This window comes from Eptatretus burgeri, chromosome 15, assembly GCF_056783735.1.
Source record: "Eptatretus burgeri isolate ZD-2024b chromosome 15, Ebu_testis_v1, whole genome shotgun sequence".
Classification (NCBI taxonomy): Eukaryota; Metazoa; Chordata; class Myxini; order Myxiniformes; family Myxinidae; genus Eptatretus; species Eptatretus burgeri.
This window is the reverse complement of record NC_140975.1, coordinates 70067408-70093676: the sequence shown is the minus strand read 5'-3', so window position 1 is coordinate 70093676 and position 26269 is coordinate 70067408. Positions and strand designations below refer to the sequence as shown.

The following is a 26269-nucleotide window of genomic DNA, read 5'->3' as shown; positions in this document are numbered from 1 at the left end:
AGGTAGCGATCTGGGCCCTGTTCTTTTTCTGGTTTTCATCAATGATCTCTCCGACTCTCTGGAAAATCCTCTACATCTCTTTGCTGATGACACCACCCACTGCCGGACCATGTCATCCCTCAGACAGGCAAGCAGCAGCTTCTTCACTCTCTGTAGATCGGGATAAAATCACAAACTGGTCCAACATGTGGAACATGTCTTTCAATCCAGACAAATCTCATACTCTAACTTTGTCTCTCCGAAAGGACTGTTTGGAACCCCCCCCCCATCTACTTTCTCAACAATCCTCTGGAAGAAGTCCTTTCTTTCAAGCTTCTGGGTCTCACTATCTGCCATGACCTTTCCTGGGAAAGTCACATTTCCAACCTCGCCTCAAAAGCCAGTCGCCGACTGGGAATCCTCCGTCGTGCAAAGTCCTTCCTCGGCCCTTCTGAGCTCCTGACCACGTACAAAGCTTTCGTCCACAGCCTGATGGAGTACTGCTCTCCCCTCTGGGCTGGTGCTCCTTCCTCCCACCTTTCGCGGCTTCACGCTGTGGAAACTAAGGCATTTAGGATCATTGGAATCTCCCAAGATGAGGCTAAGTCTTTGGTATCTCACTCTCTCACCACAGGCAGGTCGGTGGTCTTTTTGTCTTCCACAGTCTCCTCTCCGGTCTCGCCCCCCTTGCTGTGTCTGCGATATGTCCCCAGCATATTTCTGCAGGGCGCTGAAGATCTGCCAGCAACCCCCTTCTGGTAAAACTACCAAAATCACGAATCACTGCTCACCTTCACTCTTTCATTCCTCTTTTTTTCCCTATCTAATTCTAATTTAAACTTATCTACTGTTTCTGCTGCCACTACCTTTCCAGGGAGACCATTCCATGGATTAATTACTCTCTGAGTAAAAGTCACCTACCTTACCTTACTCCCGTCTTAACTCTCCTCTTCTTTACTCTTAGGCTATGGTCCCTGGTCCTATCACTGTCTACCTTTTTAAATTTTATCTCTACCTTTCATTATCTTAAACATCTCTATCATATCTCCTCGTAACCGCCACCTTTCGAGTGTATAAAGCCCCGTCTCCTTCAGCCGCTCCTCATAGCTGAGTCTAGCTCGGCCCGTAATCGATCTAGTAACCCTGCGCTGAACCCTCTCTATGACATCCATGTCCTTCCTAAGTTGCGGTGACCAAAACTGCACACAATATTCTAGATGTGGCCCTCACTAAATTCCTGTATAATGTCAACACCTCCTCTTTTGATTTATAATTGATCCCCCTCCAAATACAACCGAAAACCCTATTTGCTTTACCTATGGCTACCTGTTTACCTCCCGTATCTATTACCACCCCCAGATCCTTCTCCTGTGTGACACGCTCCAAAATTACCCCTTGCATCCTGTAATCTCAATTTTCATTGTTCTTTCGCATCCCCAACACCTTACACTTGCTCAGGTTAAATTACATCTGCCAATCTTTTGCCAAATCTATACAAGTATCAATACTTTCCTGTTTGTGATCACCACCCCCTCTGCTATCCACCTCACCTCCAAGCTTTGTGTCATCTGCAAATTTGGAAAGTTTACTCTTCACCCCACTATCCAAATCGTTGATGTAAATAATGAATAGCAATGGTCCGAGTACCGATCCCTGATACCACGCCACTTACATCCTCCCAGCAAGACATCCTCCCACTCACAGCCACTCTTTGCTTCCGACCACTAAGCCAGTTTGCAATCCAATTTGCTACCTGACCAGCCACTCCACAAGCCCTCACTCTGGCTAACAACCTCCGATGTGGTACCTTATCAAATACCTTCTTAAAGTCCAGATATACTATGTCCACTGGCTTTCCCTCATCCACCCAATCAGACACTACTTCATAGAACTCTAAAACATTTGTTAAACAGGAACTACCTTTGGTAAACCCGTGCTGACTACCTTTAATTAGCTTGTTTGAGTTAGTTTGTTTGACGACTTTTATTTCGGTTGTCACTTCAATCCTAGTGAATCTCAAAGTATTACCATGTTGCTCCAGAAGGATCATCAAATGAACCTATCTGTCAATTTACATGGTCATGCACTGGAAGAGGTTCGGTCGCTTGAAATTCTAGGCCACACCCTCAGCCATGAGTTATTCTCGTCACACCAGATCGCAAACACGGCCTCCAAAACCAATTAAAAACTGTGTATCCTCCATCATGTTTTGATAAATCGGAAGTATTGCAGCCGACTCGGCCTTTTTTTCTGCAGCTCAACGGAGTACCTCTCTACCACCACCTGTTGGTGTTTGTTGAACCACCTTCTGTAGATGGTTCAATCGTACTCTTACCACCAAGGCTTTAAACAAAGATTCCATCCCTTGGATGGATGTTAAATCAGGTGTGCCATCCGCTGACATGAGTTGATGGACGTTAAAGATCCCACGGTGTCCTTCGGGAAGAGTAGTTGAGTCATCGCCGACACCTTGACCAAATTGCAAATTCCTGCTCGAACGTACAGGGGGCATTGCAACGGCGGCACAGCACAGTCACACCTCCAGAAAATGATGCAACCTGCAGCCATGTGCTGCATACAAAAGAAGAAGAAGTTGATTCCTACAGTCTTACATCATCATACAAGTCCAAGCAAATGGAGACCTGAGTCACACTTGTGTCCGAGTCCTTGTCGTGAGTCTTGCGTTACTGTGCAATGGAACAATACAATCTCAATAACGGTCAGACAACATGAAAAGCAGGAAAACTGTAAACGACTGAATTTATTTGCAGTGCAAAGTGTAACAGGTTAAACACTCGTAGGGAATGGCGATGCTTGTCCATTCACATCCCGATAAATGAGACCGATTAGGACTCTCACAAGGCAGTTCTTATCCTTTTCCAAGTCAAGCAGAGAAGTCAAAGGCAGGAATAATAAATGAGACTCTGGTGCCCAATGACCTGGACTGGTAAGAAACTTCCCTCGAGCATTAATTGTCCACATGTGAGTGCAGTACACACTGGGAAGCTTGATTCACCGCTCAATAAGTGCAAAGTGCTCCGAGATGGCATCTTGCCCGTGTTAACAGCATGTCAGGACAGTTTAATGGTACAACTGACCATGCACAACCTAATGATGAGCACCTGGTTAAAGAAGGTTCATGAGTTTGTAAGGAATCATGGATCACTCTGGTCGTTACTCAGTCGATTCGGACAACGTGGAAGTGCTGGGATCACACGGTGGAACAACCTCTTCCTGTGTCAGAACGTATAGAGTGTGTTCGAGTTCCTCTCCCTGCACACTCAGACAGGCCCATCCTCCGTTAGATGAACATTATTCCATTCCTAAATCATGTACCACACTCTTTGTCAGGCTGAAATTCCTCCGAGCAGCTCACCTGCCTGCCGACCACAATTGCAGCACTACTCTCCAAATCCTCCTGTCCGTGTTCCCGCAAAACGTCCACCATTTCATGAGATTTCTCCTCCACACCGGTGTTCGTTGACATGACGATCATATCATCGCCAGACTTGAGCACCCACGAGACGGTCCCGTCCGCTTCCATAGAGGATACCGGTGTTTCCAGAAGCCAAGTTTGTAGCTCGCCAGGCTGCTCGCTCACAGTCGCCGATGCACCGTCTCCCGCGCTCAGACGTACCAGTTGGTGCTGCTCGTTTGCCTCACTGACCTCCTCGCCTGCGTTGCTCAGCTCTGTCATTTGGGCGGCCACAGCCAAAGCCTGTAGGTTGGATAAAGAGGCCGAAATTCAACTTGTTCACCAGTAATTACTTCTTTGGTGCTTATAACACTGTCACTAAGCTTTACCCTGGGATTTATAATTTAATTTATCACAAGAAAAAGCCCAACGTCTGTTAAAGCAAAGGTGTGAATGACAACGTGTTGTGGAAGTAGCGTGGAGTGTGTGAACATGTTACACAAACTTTAGAAAAACAAAATGATTCCATTCCGAGAAAACATCTCAAAATGCAAAACCCATCCACATCCATTTTGTACTCGAAATAAACTTGACCAAAACAACACCTAAAAACATAAATAAATAAAAACAATAATAATAATAATGAAAAAAAAAATATATATATATATATATTTCTACATTTTATTAATTTATGCTCTCCATATTCTCATAATAAATGTTTGTTGAAGATTTGATGACAAAAGCTCAAATTATTAAAAAAAAGTTTCAGCATCGACAGACACACTGAAGCTCAATCTATACCGTCATGATAAATGTCAGTGTGTGCCAGTCAGTGTGTCTGCTCTATAACTCAAACAAAGGGGCAATAACCCTGGCACTCACCTGGTAGTGGATGGATAAGATAACCAGGAACCCCCCCATGAGACCCAGATTTTTCCAATATTATGATGAACGAATTTTGGTACATCACGGGTGGTGAATGTTGTGGTAAAGTTTCATCGAAATCATATGTGTAGTTTCAAAGAAGTTGCAGGTATTTGTGGACAAACGGACGGACAGACAACACGCCATCCCATAAGCTCCCCGGAATGACGTTGCAGGTGAGCTAAAAACCATGAAACCTAGCGGCCTGAAACTTAGCATGCATACAAAGGGAACTCCAAGGGAGTGCATAAATGAAAAGTGGGTGTTTGGGTAAATTTGAACACCCCTTTTGAAGATAATTTAGAGAAAACCAGAAACAGGTTTACCTTTGGTCAGCCTGCGTTCAGCTTGCTCACCTCGAGGTCTTAATGATCCATTTTGTGCCATGGAACTGGTCGGTTTCTCTACGATAAACCTTCATGCATCGCTGATCTTCATACTTTCGAATCGCTGGTTACATCGTAATGCTCATAAACTCCCCGAGACGTCAATGTTCGTGACTTAATTTAATATCCGCACATGCGATAAGCTCTAGAATCTCTTAACCTGAGATGAATTTCAAAATTTAAACAGCGGAATTGACCTTAGCAGCAGCTCATTTGTCCAATTCGCACATTGTTTGACACTCCGGGCATCACCGGGTGGTGTTTAGTATGGCTGATCGCGAATCACTTGCCAAGCCAGCCGTTTCTGATTAACTGTTTCGTTGGAGTGCTTGCTTGAGTGCTTAAGCCACTTGGCGAGCCCTTACATGCTTGGTTACGTGCGCGGTGCATGAGTTTCATGGACTAAACTCGCACCTGGGCTCGTAGTGCATGGCGCCGTTGTGGAGGTTACATGGCTGTATCGTGAACCATGTGCTTTGCCACGCGGGGAGCGGACGTGCTGCGGCACCTCAACCATGCAGGATATGCAGTGCAGGTGTGGGGAAAGATGAGCATACCGATGAGAATCCATGCACGTGTGAAAGGATGAGTACATCACTGGTGCACGTGCACAGTTATGGTTATCATCGACCACAAAGAGGCTGGAGGAACGCGTATGAGAGCTGATGAGGATTGATGGTTAAGGTTTGATTTAAAAACGGCTTCCCCAGAGTGTAACATGTGCGAATCAGATTCAGAGTGAGCCGACCAGAAGGGTGCAAACATGCACGCATGCAGGTAGGCCTTTGCCAGGTAGATAGCGTGGGTTTTAACTGCTCCTGCCAGTTTTATATAGAACCTGGTGGTTAAAAAGAAAACGTTGCTGTTTGGAAATGTTTCATCACCCTGGTATGCTGCCTTCCCTTCCCCCTCACGCTGCCTTCCCTTCCCCCTCACGCTGCCTTCCCCTCCTTTCCTCATGCTAAGCTCCTTCCAAACCCCCTCACACTGCCTTCCCCTCCCCCTCACGCTGCCTTCTCTTCCCCCTCACGCTGCGTTCCCTTCCCCCTCATGCTGCCTTCCCCTCCCCTCCTGCTGCCTTCCCTCCTTTCCTCATGCTAACCTCCTTCCAAACCCCCTCCACCACCATACAACTCTTCGGAGGTTTGTAAGGAACTTTTGTTTAGCTTTTTATTTTTTTAGCAAAAATGAAAGCTTTTTTTTTGAAATGCACAAATGAAAGCTTTTTTATTTTTATTTTTTAGCAGATGGAACTGCTGCTCGGATCATTTCCGCAGTTTAAATTTTGAAATTTGGCTCATGTTAATAGATCCTAGAGCTTATCACATTTTAATTGTAAAACGTGTGTGGAAATTAAATGAAGGCACAAACACTGGTGTGGCCTTTATCGACGACTGAAGGAAAACGCCATTCCTTCCCTCCCCCTCCCCTCATGCTTACCTAATCCCAAAGCCCCCCCTTCACCCCCAATGGACGTCTCCGGATGGTATTTAGTATAATCCATTTGAACATGCTGTTTTAACATACCCCATTTCGTTCAATTCTGTACTAATGCTGGCAGACGGGATCATCCTCCCCTTCCCCCCACTTCTCCTCAAGTCTTCCCACTTCCCCCCCTCCCTTTCCCTCCTTCCTTTCTCTACCTCTTAATATTCCCATCAGTGAAGCGAGTGGTGAGTGGAGGGGTGAGGTAAGAGGAGAGGGGTGAGGTGAGATGGGAGGACAGGTGGAGGAAGGAGAGAGAGGAAGGGGGAGGGGAGAGAGGGAGGGGAGGGAGAGTGGTGGGGAATAAAGTGGAGGGAGGAGGGAAGAGAGTAGGAGAGAGGACAGATGAGGAGAGTTGAGTAGAGGGAGAGTGGAGGGTGAGGTGTGCAAAAGAGTAGAGTTAGGGAGAGTAAAGTTAGGGAGAGTGAGAGTGGAAGGGACAAGAGTGGAGGAGGTGAGAGCGGAGGGCACGAGAGTGGAGGGGGCAAGAGTGAAGAGGGGGAGAGTGGAGGTGGGAGAGGGGGGGGCAGTGGAGTGGAGAAGAATGTATTAATCATGGGTAGGTAAAGGACTGAAGTATTTTGTAATAATTTTATTATTCAAACATTCAGGTTCTCAAAAAGAGAAGTTACTGAAGAAGCCCTGAACACTTTCAATCATTTTCCCTGCCGAGAAAGAAAGTTTATATGGAGCGGGACCTTCATGTAATCAGCCTTCCCCCAAGCAACCACATTTCCGGAAGGAGTCTCAATGTGGATTCACAGATTCATCCAAAAATGATAAAGTGCCTTAAAAATACAAATGTAAAAGAGAGAGGAGAGGAGAGGAGAGGAGAGGAGAGGAGAGGAGAGGAGAGGAGAGGAGAGGAGAGGAGAGGAGAGGAGAGATCTCGAGAGAGGAGAGGAGAGGAGAGGAGAGGAGAGGAGAGAGGAGAGGAGAGAGAGAGAGAGGAGAGGAGAGAGGAGAGGGAGAGGAGAGAGAGCTAGAGAGAGCTCGAGAGAGAGAGCTCGAGAGAGAGAGCTCGAGAGAGAGAGAGAGAGAGAGAGAGAGAGAGAGAGAGAGAGAGACAGAGAGAGAAACAGAGACAGAGAGACAGAGAGACAGAGAGACAGAGAGACAGAGAGACAGAGAGACAGAGAGACAGAGAGAGAGACAGAGAGACAGAGAGAGAGACAGAGAGACAGAGAGAGAGACAGAGAGACAGAGAGACAGAGAGACAGAGAGACAGAGAGACAGAGAGACAGAGAGACAGAGAGACAGAGAGACAGAGAGACAGAGAGAGAGAGAGACAGAGAGACAGAGAGACAGAGAGACAGAGAGACAGAGAGACAGAGAGACAGAGAGACAGAGAGACAGAGAGACAGAGAGACAGAGAGACAGAGAGACAGAGAGACAGAGAGACAGAGTGACAGAGAGACAGAGAGAGAGAGAGAGAGAGAGAGAGAGAGAGAGAGAGAGAGAGAGAGAGAGAGAGAGAGAGAGAGAGAGAGAGAGAGAGAGAGAATATGTTGACCTGCTGATGCAAACAGCGCAAAACACCAAAATTCACAGTAGTAGACCATCTAATCACAGATATAGGGATCATCTAATGAAGTAAACCAACTTCAAATCTTCTCAACGCAACCGACCGACCTGTATGATTATTAGCTGATCCTCAGAAACCAGCACCTCCATGTCATCCACTTCTGTGGGCTGAGGTTCAGGATCATGAGTATGGGTGGATTCTTTTGGAGATGAGATGTTGCTCTGTACATACTGGGCCCCTCGCCCACGCAGACGGCATTCAAATGCTTTGGAAACGATGCCTGGAGGAGAGGAGCAGTGATGAGGAAACAATCAGCAGCACATTGTACTTCGTTATTGTCATGTCAATACAAAGGTTTTATAAACACAGACAGTGTTTACTGGGGTTGAAGAACCCCATGGATTCTGATATGGTTTATTTTAGCTTACGATGTTCAATCTTACACTGAGATTCCCCAAGGATCACTCAAATGGCAGCTAAAACTTGGTGGTGCAATGCATGGGGAACAAAAGGTGGAAAACGTCTCACAGTTAAAATCGGATTTCTTAAAATAAATACGGGGATAAGGGTAGACAAGACGCTATCAATAAAACGGACGAACCAAGCGGTCGACAGACACAAATCGGGATGAGGGGGCCAGGCAAACTTATGTCCAATGAGAGAAATAACCCACTGTGGTGCCAAAAATAAATACCGGAACTCGCCCAACAATAGGCAACGAGCGAGGTGAGGTCCCGAGCAAGGCTCAAGTCGGTTTTGGGTCCAATGTTGCCCATGCAGGCTGGTGTGCTCTGGCCTCGTAAACCTTGGGACCGCCTTCATACATGGGACCCCCTTCTCATTAAATGGTGTGGGCTGTTGTTTGGCCCATCCCGTCCTGTGGAGCGGGCCCCAGAAAAAAGTGTTCCGCTCTCAGCCAGGGCTCGACAGCCGACCTTGCCACCATGGCTCATGGTGCGCAGGCCAAACAGTCCATAATGTTGCCTTTTAAAGCACGTAGCGCTTTTTGGTGCCTTCTTGCCCAAGTACTCACCCGGCCTTACTTGAAAACAGGAGGTTTCTCACTCACTCACGCACGCACGCACGCACGCACGCACGCACGCACGCACGCACGCACACACACACACACACACACACACACACACACACACACACACACACACACACACACACACACACACACACACACACACACACACACACACCCACACACACACACACACACACACACACACACCTCTCCTTGCTGTCTGAAAGGTAATACTCAATGCCTAATTATATATCAGTGCACGTTTTACAATACGACTTACCTTGAGACAAATGGCTATTACAGTACAAAAGGAATCTATGCCATGTGATCACATGGTTAATAATATTCTTAACGTGATTTATGAATCCCCCTACCCCTTCCACGTAACATTCTTCTTCGTTTTTAGTCATCATGGAGGAGGTTGTACATATATCATACGCAGGACAAAGACATTCGTAGACATCAGCGTACTTTTACATGAATGACAAGGACATGAGTAAATAATGAACAAGCACATGCGACGTGTGGGATTTGAACCTAGTTCCCTGTATCATGAGTCACAAAGTCAATTTGGGAATGGGATTTGTGGGATTTAAACCCAACCCTAACAGCTCGGAACGTAAACAGGCCATCATAATAGATTTGGTAGCTCTTTCCATAAGTAGTTCAGCATCTTTCTCACATGCACCACGACAAAAGTTTATCAATGGACTGTGAGTACGAGTGAAACACAGGTAACCAATGGTAACCAAACACGAGGGACTCACCTTGTCCAGAGGGAATTCGAACAATGGCACCCCAGAGAAGTGATCCAAAGACTTGCCTGTTTGTCCGTTTTGTCCAATCGGCCTTGCCATGCAACAGATGTACTGAGGTCTGCCTTAAGCCTTCATTTACCTTATCAAAAACACGGATCAGATGAAGAGAACACTCAATGACAATTTTGTACCCGCATGGAGGTAGGCAAGGTCGGGGTTCTCAATGTCAGGGTGGTTTTCTTTCAGGTGGTTACGGAAAACACGTGGGCTGTTGGTTCCAAACGTACAACGTGGACAGTTGTACATGTGCACACCCTTGTGCCGACCGGTGCTCAGGATGTGCTTTCGGATGTTCTCAGGACAGTTTGATCTGTCAGATAAGGTACAGACAAAGGGGTAAAAATGATGGTTCAAAGGTGTGCTGAGATGAGAGCAAGCACAGTAGTTAAGGTGACAAGAAATGAGGAGATAAACAGAACTTATCAGGTATGTTCAAAAAAGTGATATTAACTGGATACGCACAATAAATCTAAGCCACGCAACTGTTTTTATCACACACGCGCACGCACGCGTCTTAAGCCCCAATCAAGGCACTTCCGTCTCCTCTTTGCGTCCAAAACTAACGACGGAAGTGTTTCAAAGAAAATCTGTAAATTCAAATAACTGCTAGTTAGCGGAATTTGCATATCAATAATAATCATAACTATTGTGCTTACTTATTACTCCCCCGCCCTTGAAGAAATGTCCTCATGTCTTAATCTGGGGAAAAAACAACAGTCGTCAGCACAGACCAATAATTATACAGCTCAACAAGAGAACAAGAGAAACATAATTAGTCCGACACAAAGTCCTTCAGATGATGAGTTAAGTGTCTTCTTCACTGAGGTCGGACAAGTGTCACACTCGTTGAAGCAGGCGAGTCACCAAGCGGTCCCAGCTGTGAAGACGGTAGTCCTGGCTGTTGATGAGGTGAGTAAGACGTCCTTGTCTGTTGTTAAGAGCAGTTTGAGGGCCGAGTGACTGAGGTGTCAACTCATACTGGCCTCGTTGTTGAGGCTGTGGCGTGGGAAGAGGCAAGAAGCCAGCCAAAGCAGTCAGTGGTGGTGATGGCGTGGTCACGGAAGGCTGGGACCTAGGCGCAGGCACTGATGACAGTGAGGTCGGTGTGCTTTCCTGCCATTCACTCCTGCCAAAAAACACTGCCATTCTCCTAACTAACTCGTGCTCCCTCGTCATCCCTTACCTAATGCACGTTCCATTTACTCTACGTAGCTAAGCTACGTCCCCACTACACATTTCATGTCTGTCCATGTCTCCAAAATCCATTTTCTAATTCTATCCTAAAATCCCTCGAACTAACCCATTCCACAGGCTCCATGAGGAACAACCCATGTCCCCATGAAGCCGGTCTAAGTAACGCTAACCCATCCCACTAACTAGTGCTCCTATGCCCCATATGCTGGGCTGTGTACTGGAAGCGAGGCTCTTTTTCTTTTTTCCTGCAGCGCCATGGTGGAGGTTTTTGGCACGCCCGTTCGTCCTTCTGGGCAATGCCAACGTCCCCTCCGAAGGCCGATATGTGCCGCCATGACGTCACCTTGCACATTGCAATCAGCGCTCGCTTGCGGGGAATTCCCCACGCGGGACTACATGCGCTCTTTCCCCGGCATTCGTGCCACGAGATTCCCGGTGACGTCACCCGCGCACCGAGCCTGCAGCCGGCGCGCGCGTTTCGTCCCGGGAACCTGCTCCGCGTGTTCCACGAACAGGACACGCAGTATGTAGCACGTGATACCCCGGACACGTGCCCGCGTGCACATGGAAACACCCGCGTTCCGAATTCGCCAAACTCTCGCCGCCATTTTAACCGTCCGCGCGACGATCTTTCCCGAAACGCGGGACGTTTCCGCACCGAAATCCCTCCACGAAGATGCACGCGCGAGGGCCGTTCGCGAAATGCCGAACGGGCCCCGTTCACGACGTCCCGTGAAACTGACACGGTTCCCGAAATAACCCTACGCGGCCTCTTCGGCTCGCCATTCGCGTCCCCCGTCTGGACACGTCCGCGTTTCACACACGCTATTTCACTCGCACCATACTTACCTGTACCACTCACACTCTTTACCGCAAACATCGGGACATTCATATTGGGGAATCGCGTTACCCCAAGCAATGCCGGGGCCTCTATTCCCCGCAAGTTGTGCGTGTACCCGTTAGCAACACTCATCTGTTCCACCTCGTTCGGCTCGACTGGACCCACCTTGTCGCGATCTGCTTCAAGGGAGCATATTTCCTCCCTCCGTTCCTGAAGGAGGCTATCCTGCTGCTCACACCGGGTCACGAGACATTTCCCAAGCTCACCCCCATTGTCCCCTATTACTCCCACGTGTGTGTGCTCCTATGTATCGTGTAGTTCCTCCTCTACCTTTTCTATCTCCTGCGTCTCTGTTGTTCTTTTCGTCGTCTCTTTTATTATTTGTGTCTCCGTCACCCCTTTTGCCTCCTTCATCGTCTCCTCGTGTTTATTAGTTTCTTCCTTTCTTTCTTTTATTATCCGCGTCTCCGTCACCGTGAATTTCTCCGTTACCTCCACGTGTCTCATCCTACATGTCTCCCTAATTATTGTGACGGCGTCTCTCGTCCCGACCTCACCCGTCTTCATTGCGGGTCGACAAACCTCCACACTCCTCCTCGGCTCGTTCGTTCCACCACGTGGCGTCGCCATGATGCCTCTTATGCCCGTCCTCATTGCCTCTTGCCCTGCCTGGAGGTTCAACCCTATGCACTGCATTTCACCCCTCAATGTCTGCATATCTGCATCCATCTTGTCGTTCAAATCCCCTTTCAACTCCTCCATCTTGTCGTTCAAATCCCCTTTCAACTCATCCATCTTGCGCGCATTTCCATTCATTTTGTTTGAAGAACGCTCAGTCAATGAAAGAAGGGACGCGAACGAACTGAAACATTTAACAATCGGGTATTTATTCAACAATAATGGGGGAATTAGGGAAGCACACAAGAAGCAGAATTAAACCGAATAAAGCAAGGCAATGATATACAGCGAGAAAGCACTAATACAGTTCACTACTTACGGACGGGCCCACGGGCCCACGGACACACACACACACGCACGCACGCACGCACGCACGCACGCACACACGCACGCACGCACACGCACCCAAACAATTGGACCGAAAGGTCTTTATTTGGACCTCCAGCCCAGAGGACAGTCTGCTGAAGATCAGAGCACCTGGCTGGCTCCCTGGCCGCGAGCGCGCGGCTGGGCGTCCACTCCTTCCCGGGGGCTCCGGTCGCCGAAGGACGGGCCAACACAGCCGAACCCGGCTGAGGTAAGACGAGGTGGTGTCCAAGCTCGTGACCATGCGGAGGAGGAGGAAGAAGATGACAGCGCCGACCAAGCCCAGCCAGGCAGACTCCTCCTTGCAAGGATCCTCTGCTCCTTTATATCCTCCCCAGCGCGCTCGCTCAGGCAGACATTCGTTTCGGTATTTTCTAGGCGTGGCTCAACCCTTTCCCCACTTGGCGCTTTACCAAGCGAATCGGTGGGTGGGGGCTCAACATTTCCCCTAGTAAGCGCGCAGAGGACGCCGGGAGCTGAGGGTTTCTGCTTGGTGTTCGGGGGGGGGGAGGGGGGTGGGAGTTGACCTCTTCCCGAGTAAGCGCGCGGGGGACGCCGGGAGCTGAGGGTTTCTGCTTGTTGTTTCATTCCGAGCTGGAGTGGTCCGCTCTGTTGTTGTAGTTGAAATGACAAGAAATCCTACTACCAAAACAAATCGCAGCACATTTACATTGATTTACCCATTAGACAAGGGAAAGGAAGCTATCTATAAAACACATACCTACCGAGATATCTGAGCTTAAGGACCTGAATGTTGAGTGTGCTCATGGCTTCCAGATACGCAACACATATGACTGCCCATCCATGAGGAACAAAAGGTTCACACATGTGATGTCTTAGGTCACATGGTTTGGCAGCCGTATTAGATTTACCCTAAAACCTATAAAATTACACTACTCAAAAGAAGTCCTGGCAAGGGTCTGCAATCTCTGATTGCTCTTTTTCTTGTTACTTTTGGTTCATGTTCCCACAAATTTTCTGGAACTGGAACATCAAAGTTTTTGCAGATGTGCCAGCGGGTTACATTATAAACTCTGTTATGTCATTGTGTGTACAGCTGTTCTGACACGAGTTTGTTTTTGTGTGTCTGTTCGGTCATTAAGCAAAACATATCATTGTCTTCACCAACCCCACCTCTACCCCTCACCTTTCTCATTCTCTCTCATTCTCTCTCATTTTCTCTCATTTTCTCTCATTCTCTCTCATATTCTCTCTCATTCTCATTCTCATTCTCTCTCTCTCTCTCTCTCTCTCTCTCTCTCTCTCTCTCTCTCTCTCTCTCTCTCTCTCTCTCTCTCTCTCTCTCTCTCTCTCTCTCTCTCTCTCTCTCTCTCTCTCTCTCTCTCTCTCTCTCTCTCTCTCTCTCTCTCTCTCTCTCTCTCTCTCTCTCTCTCTCTCTCTCTCTCTCTCTCTCTCTCTCTCTCTCTCTCTCTCTCTCTCTCTCTCTCTCTCTCTCTCTCTCTCTCTCTCTCTCTCTCTCTCTCTCTCTCTCTCTCTCTCTCTCTCTCTCTCTCTCTCTCTCTCTCTCTCTCTCTCTCTCTCTCTCTCTCTCTCTCTCTCTCTCTCTCTCTCTCTCTCTCTCTCTCTCTCTCTCTCTCTCTCTCTCTCTCTCTCTCTCTCTCTCTCTCTCTCTCTCTCTCTCTCTCTCTCTCTCTCTCTCTCTCTCTCTCTCTCTCTCTCTCTCTTTCTCTCTCTCTGTCTCTCTCTCTCTCTCTCTCTCTCTCTCTCTCTCTCTCTCACTCTCTCTCTCTCTCTCTCTACACACACACACACACACACACACACACATCCACACACACACACACACACACACACACACACACACACACACACACACACACACACACACACACACACACACACACACACACACACACACACACACACACACACACACACACACACACACACACACACACACACACACACACACACACACACACACACACACACACACACACACCCTCCTCACACCTCTCCCTCCCTCAGTATAGCAATGTGTTGAGGCATAGCAATCCCCACCTCCCCCTTTCCTCACTCTTCCCCCCTTCCTAGCCCCTGCCTCCTGCCTCCTCTCTCAACTGTCCCCACCCCCTTAATACCCCGGCCAGCGAAGCATCAGGTTGTATTTGCAAGTATTTAATAAACGTTGATCAGAAATAGTCCGAGAGGATCTGGCTATGATGCCATCGATGAGTGTGTATGTTTATCTTACATGATGAGTGTGTGTGTATGTACATCCTTATATGATGTGTGCATGTATATCCTTATACGAGTGCGTGTATGTATGTACAGTTGGTGGACGAAAAAAAAAGAGGAAACACTTGGCCAGGTGTGGCCCATGTATTAATTAAGAAAATAAGACCCCAATAAGCTTAGGGTCATGTATAAAAATGCTGCACAGTCCTGGCTGCCTATAATTGATCCAGTGTGGCTGCAAGAGGAGACCCCTCCTCCGAATATCCCCATCCACTGAGCACATGTGGTCACCCAGTGGTTTGAGGAGCATGACACTGACATTATCCATTTGTCATGGCCTTCTCAGTCACCAGATCTGAACCTAATCAAGCATTTATGGGATATCCTGGAACGACGACGGAGAAAGCGTTTTCCACCTCCGTTGAACAGGTGTGAGTTGATTGAAAGTTTCGTGGAAGAACAGTGCCGCACCTTCCTGCACAATTCCACTCGCTGGTGGACTCTATGCCATGGCGCATACAGGCCATACTGGCCGCACATGGTGGCCAGGTCAGGTCAGGAAAGGATGCATGCAATGGAGAGGAGCATCGCTGCATCCACTTGATGCCGGTACTCCTGGGGCCTCTGTCTGGCCATCCCCCAGGCAGGTGGCCCATCCCCATCTCCTTGAGATGCCAATCAACCTGCTGCAGTCACGAGGCACGTGGTTGGTTATTTGGCCTCCTCCACCAAAGAAGCTCCATCACCGAGAGAATCCAGTGAGCAGGATCAGCGTCAGGAAAATGATCCGCATGTCCATATTGCCGCAGCTGATGCTCATGGACTATAAAGTAACAAATCTCATCTGAGTCTCTCTTAGCAAACACACATTAGACACAAAGTCTGATCAGCGATAGCCAAGGATTCTCCAAAGAGACCTGGTACCGAAGGGGTTAAGTCTCCATCTCAGATCCTTGGTCAGAGTCCAAGTCTCACCTCCATAGAGCAAGACTGGAAGCACCAAGGACTGAAAGACTCGGACGTTCATCCTCCTGCACAAGTACCGACAGCGTCACATCCCATGATCCAGTGAATCCATGACTCCCCAGGCCCGACCCAGACGTCTATCGACCTCTGGCTCACAGGGAGCTCCTCCGCCCTTTGACAGGTTTTGTTTTTAATCCTGCTCGATGTCCATATCCAAGCACCCTCCTTACCAAGAAACTTGGTGGGGGAGATGGTTTAGTTGCCGACAACCCAACCATGAAACAGGTTAGTACAGATTTACATGGTAATTGCAGAAAGTAAGTCACTGGTCACAGATCTGATCTGGCCTGACCTGACCTGACAATAAGTCACAGATCCTGAAAAAAAATTGGGGGTCCAATGTCCCATGAAGTGAATCCACATACATACATACCACCTCCAACAACCACATACACACATTGGTGTTTCCATTTCTTTGAAAGTTGATGGGGAAAACATGCAAGGACGTGCTTGAATGTAATGGTGGGGGGGGGGGGGGGGATGGAAAGGGAACTCAAATAGAGTATGAAAACAGGTGAACCGGAAGACTCAACACACGTACGATTACCGACGATCCGGCATGCTCTGGGGTCCTGACCTGTACTCACACCAGGGGCAGTGATAAGGTTTCTCTCCCGTGTGTACTCGCCGGTGCCGAGTTAGGTGAGACTGCGTCGTCGATGCAAAAGCACACAGATCACACTTGAATGGCCTGTCACCTGTGGATGAGAAACGCCAGACGAGGAATCATTGTTAGCGGACAGAGTTTTGCCGCATCCTCAGGCGTGGCACGGGGTCGGAATTATCCCAAAGAGAGTGTGTGCTGCGTAAAGACTCCTACCAGTGTGCTGACGCCGGTGTTTGGTGAGTGCGTGACGCGTCCCTCCGGCGAAACCACACTGATCACACAGGTACTTCTTTTCTCCTGCAAAAGTGAATGGTATTTATGAACCCAATCTTATTCGTATCCTTAATCCTATTTTGGATGTCACTATTCATCAAATGCACCCTTTTTGCTCTGTTCATTGAATGAGCATGATTGTACAAATAAATAAAGCTTTCATGTCAGGTGAGTTGGCTCTTCATGCTCGTATACATCAAGCACATAGTGTGGACATATGGGGTTGGGGAGGTGGGGGTAAATTGAGATAACAAATAATGAGAAGAGAATAATAGGAGGGGTAAGGGAAGATAAATGTAATGTAATATAATGGGGAAGAAGGTGCCAGTGATGGGGAATTAAAAATCATATCACTTTTGTTTTGATAATGTGAACTTGGTACATGATGGAGGTTTTAATCTATTTATAATTCCAGCAATCTGTGTGTGTGTGTGTGTGTGTGTGTGTGTGTGTGTGTGTGTGTGTGTGTGTGTGTGTGTGTGTGTGTGTGTGTGTGTGTGTGTGTGTCTGTGTGTGTGTCTGTGACCGCTGTTTCTCGACAACCTCTGGTCCAATCTAATTGAAACTTGCCAGGTATATTGCTGGGGACCTGAGGATGTGCCTTTTCAAGGTTTGATATTAATCGGACAAGTGCCTCCCAAGTTATGGCCATTTATTTACCAAACCAATGACAAGACACGTTGTTGCGTGGGCGTGGCCGATGGGGGAGGGAAGCTCAGCCACGTTCCCCATTACGGGTTACAACGTACGGGCTTCCGGAGAGTGATGACTTCGTGTATTCTAATAATTTCTCGATTTCTTATGCGCATTTATAGATAAACACAATGCCCCAAGTTATGATCGTTTTCATATTAGACGTTGCATAAATTTCGGGAACATCAGAGTGAGCTGGTGTGCTCCGAACCAGGAAGTAATTTTTTTCTCTCTTCTCCTCTCTTCTCGTTTTTCCTTGCGATGACATTGCGAAAAGGCAAAATACGTTGGCGCTAATTTAATATTTGGGCATTAAAACTAAATTGCGAATAATCGTAAATGCGAATAATATGCAAACTTCCGGGCAACGCACGTACGGGCACGCAAGAGCGAAGAAACGGCCTGTGTGGTTGTTGTTTCTTGCTCGTGTTTTGAATATTTATTTATGAATTTTTTTATTTTTACGGGCACGAACTAGTGCTTTATAAAGGTAAAAAGTACACCGAACAGCTACGTAATGTCGGCAGTCTAAATATGACATGTACAGGGTTATGTTCACCTTTTAACAGGAAAATGTAGGCACTCAGAGAGCTCAAGTGTGCTCATTAAAGATCCCGAGCCCTCTCTATACACCTGTATTTTCATTCATCTTCAATGTGTATGACCTCCAAGTGCATGAAGCATCAATGATGATACCTGGGATAGCAGGGTCTAGTTACGAATAAAGAGGTGAAAATGTGTGATAGGAAATAAAAGGGAGATAAATAACAATGAGTGATTTACTATCCCAATCCTGACACCAAACCACATACACACCACCTGCACAACCGCATACACACCACCTGCACAAACCACATACACACCACCTGCACAAACCACATACACACCACCTGCACAAACCACATACATACCACCTGCACAAAACCACATATATACCACCTGCACAAAACCACATATATACCACCTGCACAAAACAACATAAAACTAACTGTGTGATCTTCTGTAGTTGCTATGTATTTATACAGGAATGTACTTAATTAGGGTATCCAGTCAAATGGACTGGATAACCTATTGTTTTTCTTCTGTTTATTATTAGGGTACCCTGTCAGTACAGGGTACCCTATTGTTTTTCTTCTGTTTATTATTATTTTTCTTTTTCCGCCGGCATTTTGCACCCTTTTTCGCTTTAAAAATCATTTTCTCTGGGATACTAAGTCCGATCGACACAAAATTTTCACCACAGTATGTATCTTTTTTGATAGCACAATCAAGTTATAATTATGACGTCATTGGTCATGTGGTGCGGGCGCCATCTTGAAAAAAACGATAAACTTTGGACATCTGTATCTCGGAAACCGTGCAATGGAAAAATTTTTCTCTTGATACATTTTACTAAGCTCCCTATGGGGAACACGTGTGATTTTTCATGACGTCATAGGTGAAGCAATATACCGGTGAAAATTCGTCAAGTAGAACGCCGTATAGGAAAAATCTGAAAAATTCTGAGCATCATCTACGCCTAAAATCACTGACGAAAATGTTTTTCTTGACGTCATCGATGACGTAATTCGGCCGCCATCTTGTTTTTTAGTGTTTTTTTAAAAAAAATCTTCTTCTCCAGAAGGGCTGGACAGATTAAGGCGAAACTTTACAGGTACATTCCCCCTGATGTTCTCTTTCAAGTTTGTTAATTTGTTGTTGATACGTCACATGGTTTGGCAGCCATCTTGAAAAACCCTAAAACCTTCAAACATCTTCTTCTCCAGAAGCGCTGGTCCCATGAAGGCGAGATTTCACAACTATATTCGTGACATGTATGCGATGCAAGTTTGTTAATTTCAAGTGATAGGTCACATGGTTTGGCCGCCATGTTGGATTTAAGAAAAATATTAAATAATGTTTTCTCTGGTATTTCATAAGCCATCGAAGCGAAAATTTGCAATTGCCTTCCTCCCTCAAGTCTGCATACATGGTAAACATTTTTTACCTCAGAAGTCACATGGTTTGGCGGCCATCTTGGATAGAAAAATAGACCTTATCCGATTTTCAAGAAACTTCACACACTTGTTCGGGTTGACGATGCAAAGCAGAATTTAAATTTATGATATCATAGGTCACAAGGTTCGGCAGCCATCTTGGATTGAAAATGAATAAATTTTAAAAATCTTCTTCTCCAGAAGGGCAAGACAGATTAAGAAGAAACTTCACACATATATTCCCCATGAGGTCCTTTCTCAAGTTTGTTAATTTGTTCTTGATCGGTCACATGGTTTGGCGGCCATCTTGAAAAAACCCGAAAACCTTCAAACATCTTCTTCTCCAGAAGCGTTGGCCCAATGAAGGGGAGATTTCAGAACTATATTCGGGACAGGAAGGCGATATAAGTTTGTTAATTTCGAATTGATAAGTCACATGGTTTGGCCGCCATCTTGGATTTAAGAAAAATATTAAATAATGTTTTCTCTGGAACCGCTAACCAAACGAATCGAAAATTTGTAATTATCATCTACCTTTGTCTGTGCATGCGTGGTAAAAATTATGATGTCACATGTCACATGGTTTGGCGGCCATCTTGGATAGAAAAACGCACCTTTACCGATTAACACGAAACTTCACAAACGTGTTCCAATACCCAGTTGGAAGCAGAATTTAAATTTGTAATGTCATAGGTCACATGGTTCGTCAGCCATCTTGGATTAAAAAATAATATCTTTAAACGTCTTTTTCTCTGAAAGGACTGAACAGATCCAGGCGAAACTCCACCACTATGACCGCCTCTCCATGACGAATAAAAGTTCTCACCCCTTTTGAGGTACGACGCAACGTTTGGCAGCCATCGTGGATTGAAGGAAAAATATTAATTAATGTTTACTCTGGAACTACTGCATCAATAAATGTGAAACATCAAGTTTATGGTGGAACGCTCATGTGGAATGAGGGTTTTAAATTTCAACGGGATCGGGCCCAGGGTTTGGCAGCCATGTTGGTTTTAAGAAAAATATTAAATAATGTTTTCTCTGGAACTGCTTAACCAAGCGAAGCGAAAATTTGCAGTTATCGTCTACGATCGTGTTTGCACAAGTGGTGAAAATTGTGACGTCACAAGTCACATGGTTTGGCCGCCATCTTGGATTGAAGGATAAATATTAATTAATGTTTACTCTGGAACCGCTGCTTCTATATATACGAAACTTCACATTTGTAATTTAGCCGACATGCGAAACAAAAGTTTAAAATTTCAACCTGATCGGTCACACGGTTTGGCAGCCAGAATTATTTAATTATTTGAATCTGTTCGCCAGTAATAAGGAAAGTGAACGCTTTGTGCTGCCCGGTTCGTAACTCGTCTGTTCCGCGCCGTCTCGAAGCAGGCCTGTGTTTGTATCACCATTGAATAATGTTTTCTCTGGCACCGCTTATCCTATCAATGCGAAACTTTGCGACAATGATTTAAGTCCCATGTTGTATCAGTTGTCTCAAAGGCGGACACTTCTGGGTACCCGGTCATCACTGCCAGCAGTTATAAAGTGGCAGTTCTAGTTATTATTATTTTTATTATTATTTTTCTTCCGCCGTAAATTTGCAAAATTTCCAGTTTTTTTCGCTTTAAATGCCATTTTCTCAGAAATGGTAAGACCAATCGACACAAAATTTTCACCAGATATGTATCTTTTTTGATAGCATACATAATTGATAATTATGACGTCATAGGTCACGTGATACGGGCGCCATCTTGAAAAAACAGATCAACTTTGGACCTCTGTATCTCGGAAACCTTCTAGTGTAAAAAAATTTCGCTTGATACATTTGAACAAGCTCCCTCTCGGGTATACGTGTGATTTTTCGTGACGTCATCAGTGAAGAGGTATCCCAGTAAAAATTCGTCAAGTAGAACGCCACATGGCAAAAATTTGAAATTTCTTGAGCATCATCTACACAAAATTCATCGTAGAAAAAATATTTTGACGTCATCAGTGACGTAATTCGCCGCCATCTTGTTTTTTTGTGTTTTTAAAAAAATCTTCTTCTCCAGAACGGCTGTGCAGATTGAGGCGAAACTTTACAGGCACATTCCCCCTGAGGTCCTCTTTCAAGTTTGTTAATTTGTTGTTCATACGTCACATGGTTTGGCGGCCATCTTGAAAAGCCTTAAAACCTTCAAACATCTTCTTCTCCAGAAGCGCTGGTCCAATGAAGGCGAGATTTCAGAACTATATTCGTGACATGTATGCGATGCAAGTTTGTTAATTTCAAAGTGATAGGTCACATGGTTTGGCCGCCATGTTGGATTTAAGAAAAATATTAAATAATGTTTTCTCTGGTATTTCATAAGCCATCAAAGCGAAAATTTGCAAGTGCCTTCCTCCCTCAAGTCTGCATACATGGTAAAAAATTTTTACCTCCAGAAGTCACATGGTTTGGCGGCCATCTTGGATAGAAAAATAGACTTTATCCGATTTACACGAAACTTCACACACTTGTTCGGGTCATCAATGGAAAGCAGAATTTAAATTTATGATATCAGAGGTCACAAGGTTCGGCAGCCATCTTGGATTGAAAATGAATAAATTTTTAAAATCTTCTTCTCCAGAAGGGCAAGACAGATGAAGACGAAACTTCACACATATATTCCCCATGAGGTCCTTTCTCAAGTTTGTTAATTTGTTCTTGATCGGTCACATGGTTCGGCGGCCATCTTGAAAAAAACCCTAAAACATTCAAACATCTTCTTCTCCAGAAGCGCTGGTCGGATGAAGCGGAGATTTCAGAACTATATTCAGGACACGTAGGCGATATAAGTTTGTTAATTTCGAATTGATACGTTAGACGGTTTGGCCGCCATCTTGGATTTAAGAAAAATATTAAATAATGTTTTCTCTGGAACCGCTGAACCAAACGAATCGAAAATTTGTAATTATCATCTACCATCGTGTATGCACGCATGGTAAAAATTATGACATCAAACGTCACATGGTTTGGCGGCCATCTTGGATAGAAAAACGCACCTTTACCGATTAACACGAAACTTTACAAACGTGTTCCAATACCCAGTTGGAAGCAGAATATAAATTTCTGATGTCATAGGTCACATGGTTCGTCAGCCATCTTGGATTGAAAATGAATAAATTTTAAAAATCTTCTTCTCCAGAAAGGCAAGACAGATTAAGCCGAAACTTCACACATATATTCCCCATGAGGTCCTTTCTCAAGTTTGTTAATTTGTTCTTGATTGGTCACATGGTTTGGCGGCCATCTTGAATTTACCTTAAAACCTTCAAACATCTTCTTCTCCAGAACACCTGATCTGATCAAGGGGAAACTTCACACCCCTATTGCACATGAGTAGGGAATACAAGTTTGTTAATTTCTAATTGATAGGTCACATGGTTTGGCAGCCATATTGAATTTAAGAAAAATATTAAATAATGTTTTCTCTGGAACTGCTTAACCTATCGGCGAAAATTTGCGTCTGTCATCCTCCATGATATCTGCATACATGTTGCAAATTATGACATCACAAGTCACATGGTTTGGCCGCCATCTTGGATTGAAGGATAAATATTAATTAATGTTTACTCTGGAACCACTGCATCTATACATGCGAAACTTCACATTTATAATTCAGGCGACATGCGAAACAAAAGTTTAAAATTTCAACCTGATCGGTCATGCTGATTTGGAACCAGAATTATTTAATTATTTGAATCTGGAAGCCAGGAATAACGAAATTGAACGCTTTGTGCTGCCCGGTTCGTAACTCGTCTGTTCCGCGCCGTTTCGAAGCAGGCCTGTGTTTGTATCACCATTAAATTATGTTTTCTCTGGCACCGCTTATCCTTTTAATGCGAAAATTGCGACTCTGATTTAAGTCCCATGTTGTATCAAAGGCGGATGGACTGGGTACCCGGTCATCACTGCCAGCAGTTATAAAGTGGCAGTTCTAGTTTAATTTGTGTTTCGTCTTTATAGCTTTGGACATCCAGCCAGGATGACCTGAGGATTAAATAACATCCCACAGAAAAGATTCTTGAAGAAGATAGACAAATATGGTATCAGAGGGTAAATCCATCAATGGTTCATGGTCAGAATCAAGAGGATCAAACCAGAAGGGAATATTGAGCTTGGAGAAAGGTGAGCAGTGGAATACCACAAGGTACGGTGAATGGTCCCATCCTTTACAAATGACTTACCTGACTCCGTCAACTCGTCGGTCACCCTCTTTGCCACTGACACAAAGGCAGTTGCTCCAGTCCGCAATGATGCAGATGTTGAAAAATTGCAGAGATATGGATGCCGTGTTCGAGTGGTCACAGTCATTCCGGCAACTCCTCATAAACCAATCCAAATGTGAAGTCTGCGCAATGGACAGAATAATCCAAATGATGACTATTACATCATCACTCCACCATAAAACGAGCACAAGAGGAAAAGGACTTGGGTTTGGCCTTCGACCTACCACTGAAATGCAAACTGCATATCGGAAGGACTGCAGCAAAGACTAACTCTACACTTAGTGTGACCAAAATAACTTTCACACATGTGGACAGGAAAACCCTTGTATTTGTCTACAAAACACTAGTGAGACCTAAATTGGAGTAATTTACTGCTTAATACTACGGAGCTCCCTTCTCAAGAAAGACGAGGAGGATTTGGTTGAGGAGGATTTGGTTGAGGAGGCACAAAACTCATCAGTGAAGTGAAAAGCCAAAGCTATCCAGAGACACTGAAGACCTTGAATATTCCATTCCTAAAGTCCAGGAGGAAATGAGCTGTTCCATCCTTTTCTTCAGGATTCTTCTGGATTACAAGAGAGTTTGATCACATTCCAGAGGAGCATTTCTTCAACAGACTACCATGAACCATACATGAGCAGTCAAGGACATCAACTCAAACTCTTCAAGTGCAACCGCAGGAAAGAGATATGGAAAAACACTTTCAACCAGAGAACGGTCACACTTTGGCATAGTCTTCCCAACACAGGTCAGGTGGAAGGGGGACGCGCCAGAATGATTTGTTAGGGTTAGGGTTAGGACGCACCAGAGGGAGGGGAGAGGGACGCACCAGAGGGAGGAGGAAAGGGACACAGCAGAGGGAGTTAAGGATGCACCAAAGGATTTTTAGATCCTCGTGGAGGATCTCTAAGTCTTACTCACGTTGTTGTTCTTCATCTTCTTCTTGTGGACTTTTTTGTTTCACAGCCTAGAGTTTTCATCGAAACTTCCTGAAACTTGGCATATACATGTAAAAATACCCTGCACAGACAGTAACCATCTCCGATTTTGAAAATTCCTCCTAGAAAAAAAAAGTTATGACGTCAAAATATCTCCGCTAATGAAAATCGCCTAAAAAATTATCTCCGAAACTAGGCAAGCTTTTTAAATTATGTTTGCGGGAATCGAACAGGGCATTTGCAGAGATAATTTATCGCAAACCTGATACATCACAATGCCGTCATATTCGTTTTTATGACGTCATCATTAAGAGGACGAGGATCTTAGCTCATTTGAGCTTGTTTGCAACCACCATACCCATAATTTTCATCGTATTTGTGGCTGTTTGATTGTTCTAAAGATGGATCAAAGTATCTTATCAATATGAGAGTGTTGTGGTCTGTTTTAACATGATTTAGTACTTGATCATTCTTTTCCTATAGTAGTGTTTGAAAGTGTGCACATTACCCGTGTGAGTGTTCATGTGATCCCTGAGTGCATATCGACTCAAGAATGAGTAATGACACTGTGGCCATGTACAGGGGAAGGGTTTGTGGCCAAGATGGAGTTTCCGATGACCACGCAGGGCCCACTTCTCTGTAAAGCTGCGACTGCATATATCGCAGGAGAAACGCCTGTGAGGGTCAAAGAAGGTTATGAAATGTCAAAATGAGGTCGGCAGATCACTAGGAAGGAAGTCATAGGCAAGTGATGGGACAAATAAAGATAAACTTCAAGGAAGGCGGACCAACCTCTCTTTCTTCGTTCCAAGTCCATGTTTTTTTAACATGTGTTTCAACATGTGTTTCTTCATGATAAACCCGTTCCTGGAACAAACAAATGATTTAAAACAATGAGGTCTGGACGATGCATTTGAATAGACCACTCCAGCTGGATGTGTACCTTGCGACTAATTGAATAAATACGATAATTATTGCAGGTGGGATGGCATGTGCACAGAGTACAGGTACTTTCTTCTGTCCGTAAAGATTGCGGTGATGCACGCACGCAGCCAGGCACGCACGCAGCCAGGCACGCACGCAGCCAGGCACGCACGCAGCCAGGCACGCACGTAGCCAGGCACGCACGTAGCCAGGCACGCACGTAGCCAGGCACGCACGTAGCCAGGCACGCACACAGCCATGCATGCACACACGCAGGCACACAGCCAGGCAAGCACGCAGGCAGGCACACAGCCAGGCAAGCACGCAGGCACACAGCTAGGCAAGCACAGAGGCACACAGCCAGTCATGCACACATCCAGGCACGGACGCAGCCAGGCACACAGGCACACAGCCAGGCAGGCATGCACACATGCAGGTACACAGCCAGGCATGTACACACGCACGAGGGCACGCACGCATACGTGCAGTTTGTTGTCGACTTGTCATCATTGAAGTGTGACAAACATTAAATAAAGTTGGTGATTAAAAATATCAATACATGTTTTTTTAAGTTCAGAAAGAAGTAAAACGAGACCCTCGCCAGGACTTGCTTTGTGTGGTTTGTTTACATTTATAAAACGTATCCTGTCTGTGAGCAGGATACCTCACAAAGTTATGGACACATTCAGACAAAACTTGGTGGGCAAGTTCGGTGTGAAACAAGGACGAAGTGAT

General features: G+C 45.6%; 1 protein-coding gene across 19 annotated transcripts in view; it reads right to left on the bottom strand.

The window, feature by feature from the left end:
• Positions 1-2722: 2722 nt before the first annotated feature.
• Positions 2723-26269, bottom strand: part of ZNF407 (zinc finger protein 407) — a 41491-nt gene continuing 17944 nt past the window's right edge. For 13 of the 19 annotated variants that reach the window (XM_085856765.1, XM_085856768.1, XM_085856772.1 and 10 more), the window contains 8 exons: positions 25403-25477; positions 25119-25285; positions 16687-16770; positions 16444-16564; positions 9694-9872; positions 7822-7994; positions 3356-3697; positions 2723-3252 (listed from right to left, as the gene is read on the bottom strand). In XM_085856765.1, coding sequence (XP_085712891.1) covers positions 3154-3252; positions 3356-3697; positions 7822-7994; positions 9694-9872; positions 16444-16564; positions 16687-16770; positions 25119-25285; positions 25403-25477 — 1240 coding nt within the window. In that variant the 3' untranslated portion in view covers positions 2723-3153. Of the gene's footprint in view, positions 3253-3355; positions 3698-7821; positions 7995-9511; positions 9594-9693; positions 9873-10218; positions 10262-16443; positions 16565-16686; positions 16771-23629; positions 23795-25118; positions 25286-25402; positions 25478-26269 lie in introns of those variants that run through there. The other 6 variants (XR_015051630.1, XR_015051631.1, XM_085856777.1 and 3 more) reach the window with 6 other exon arrangements.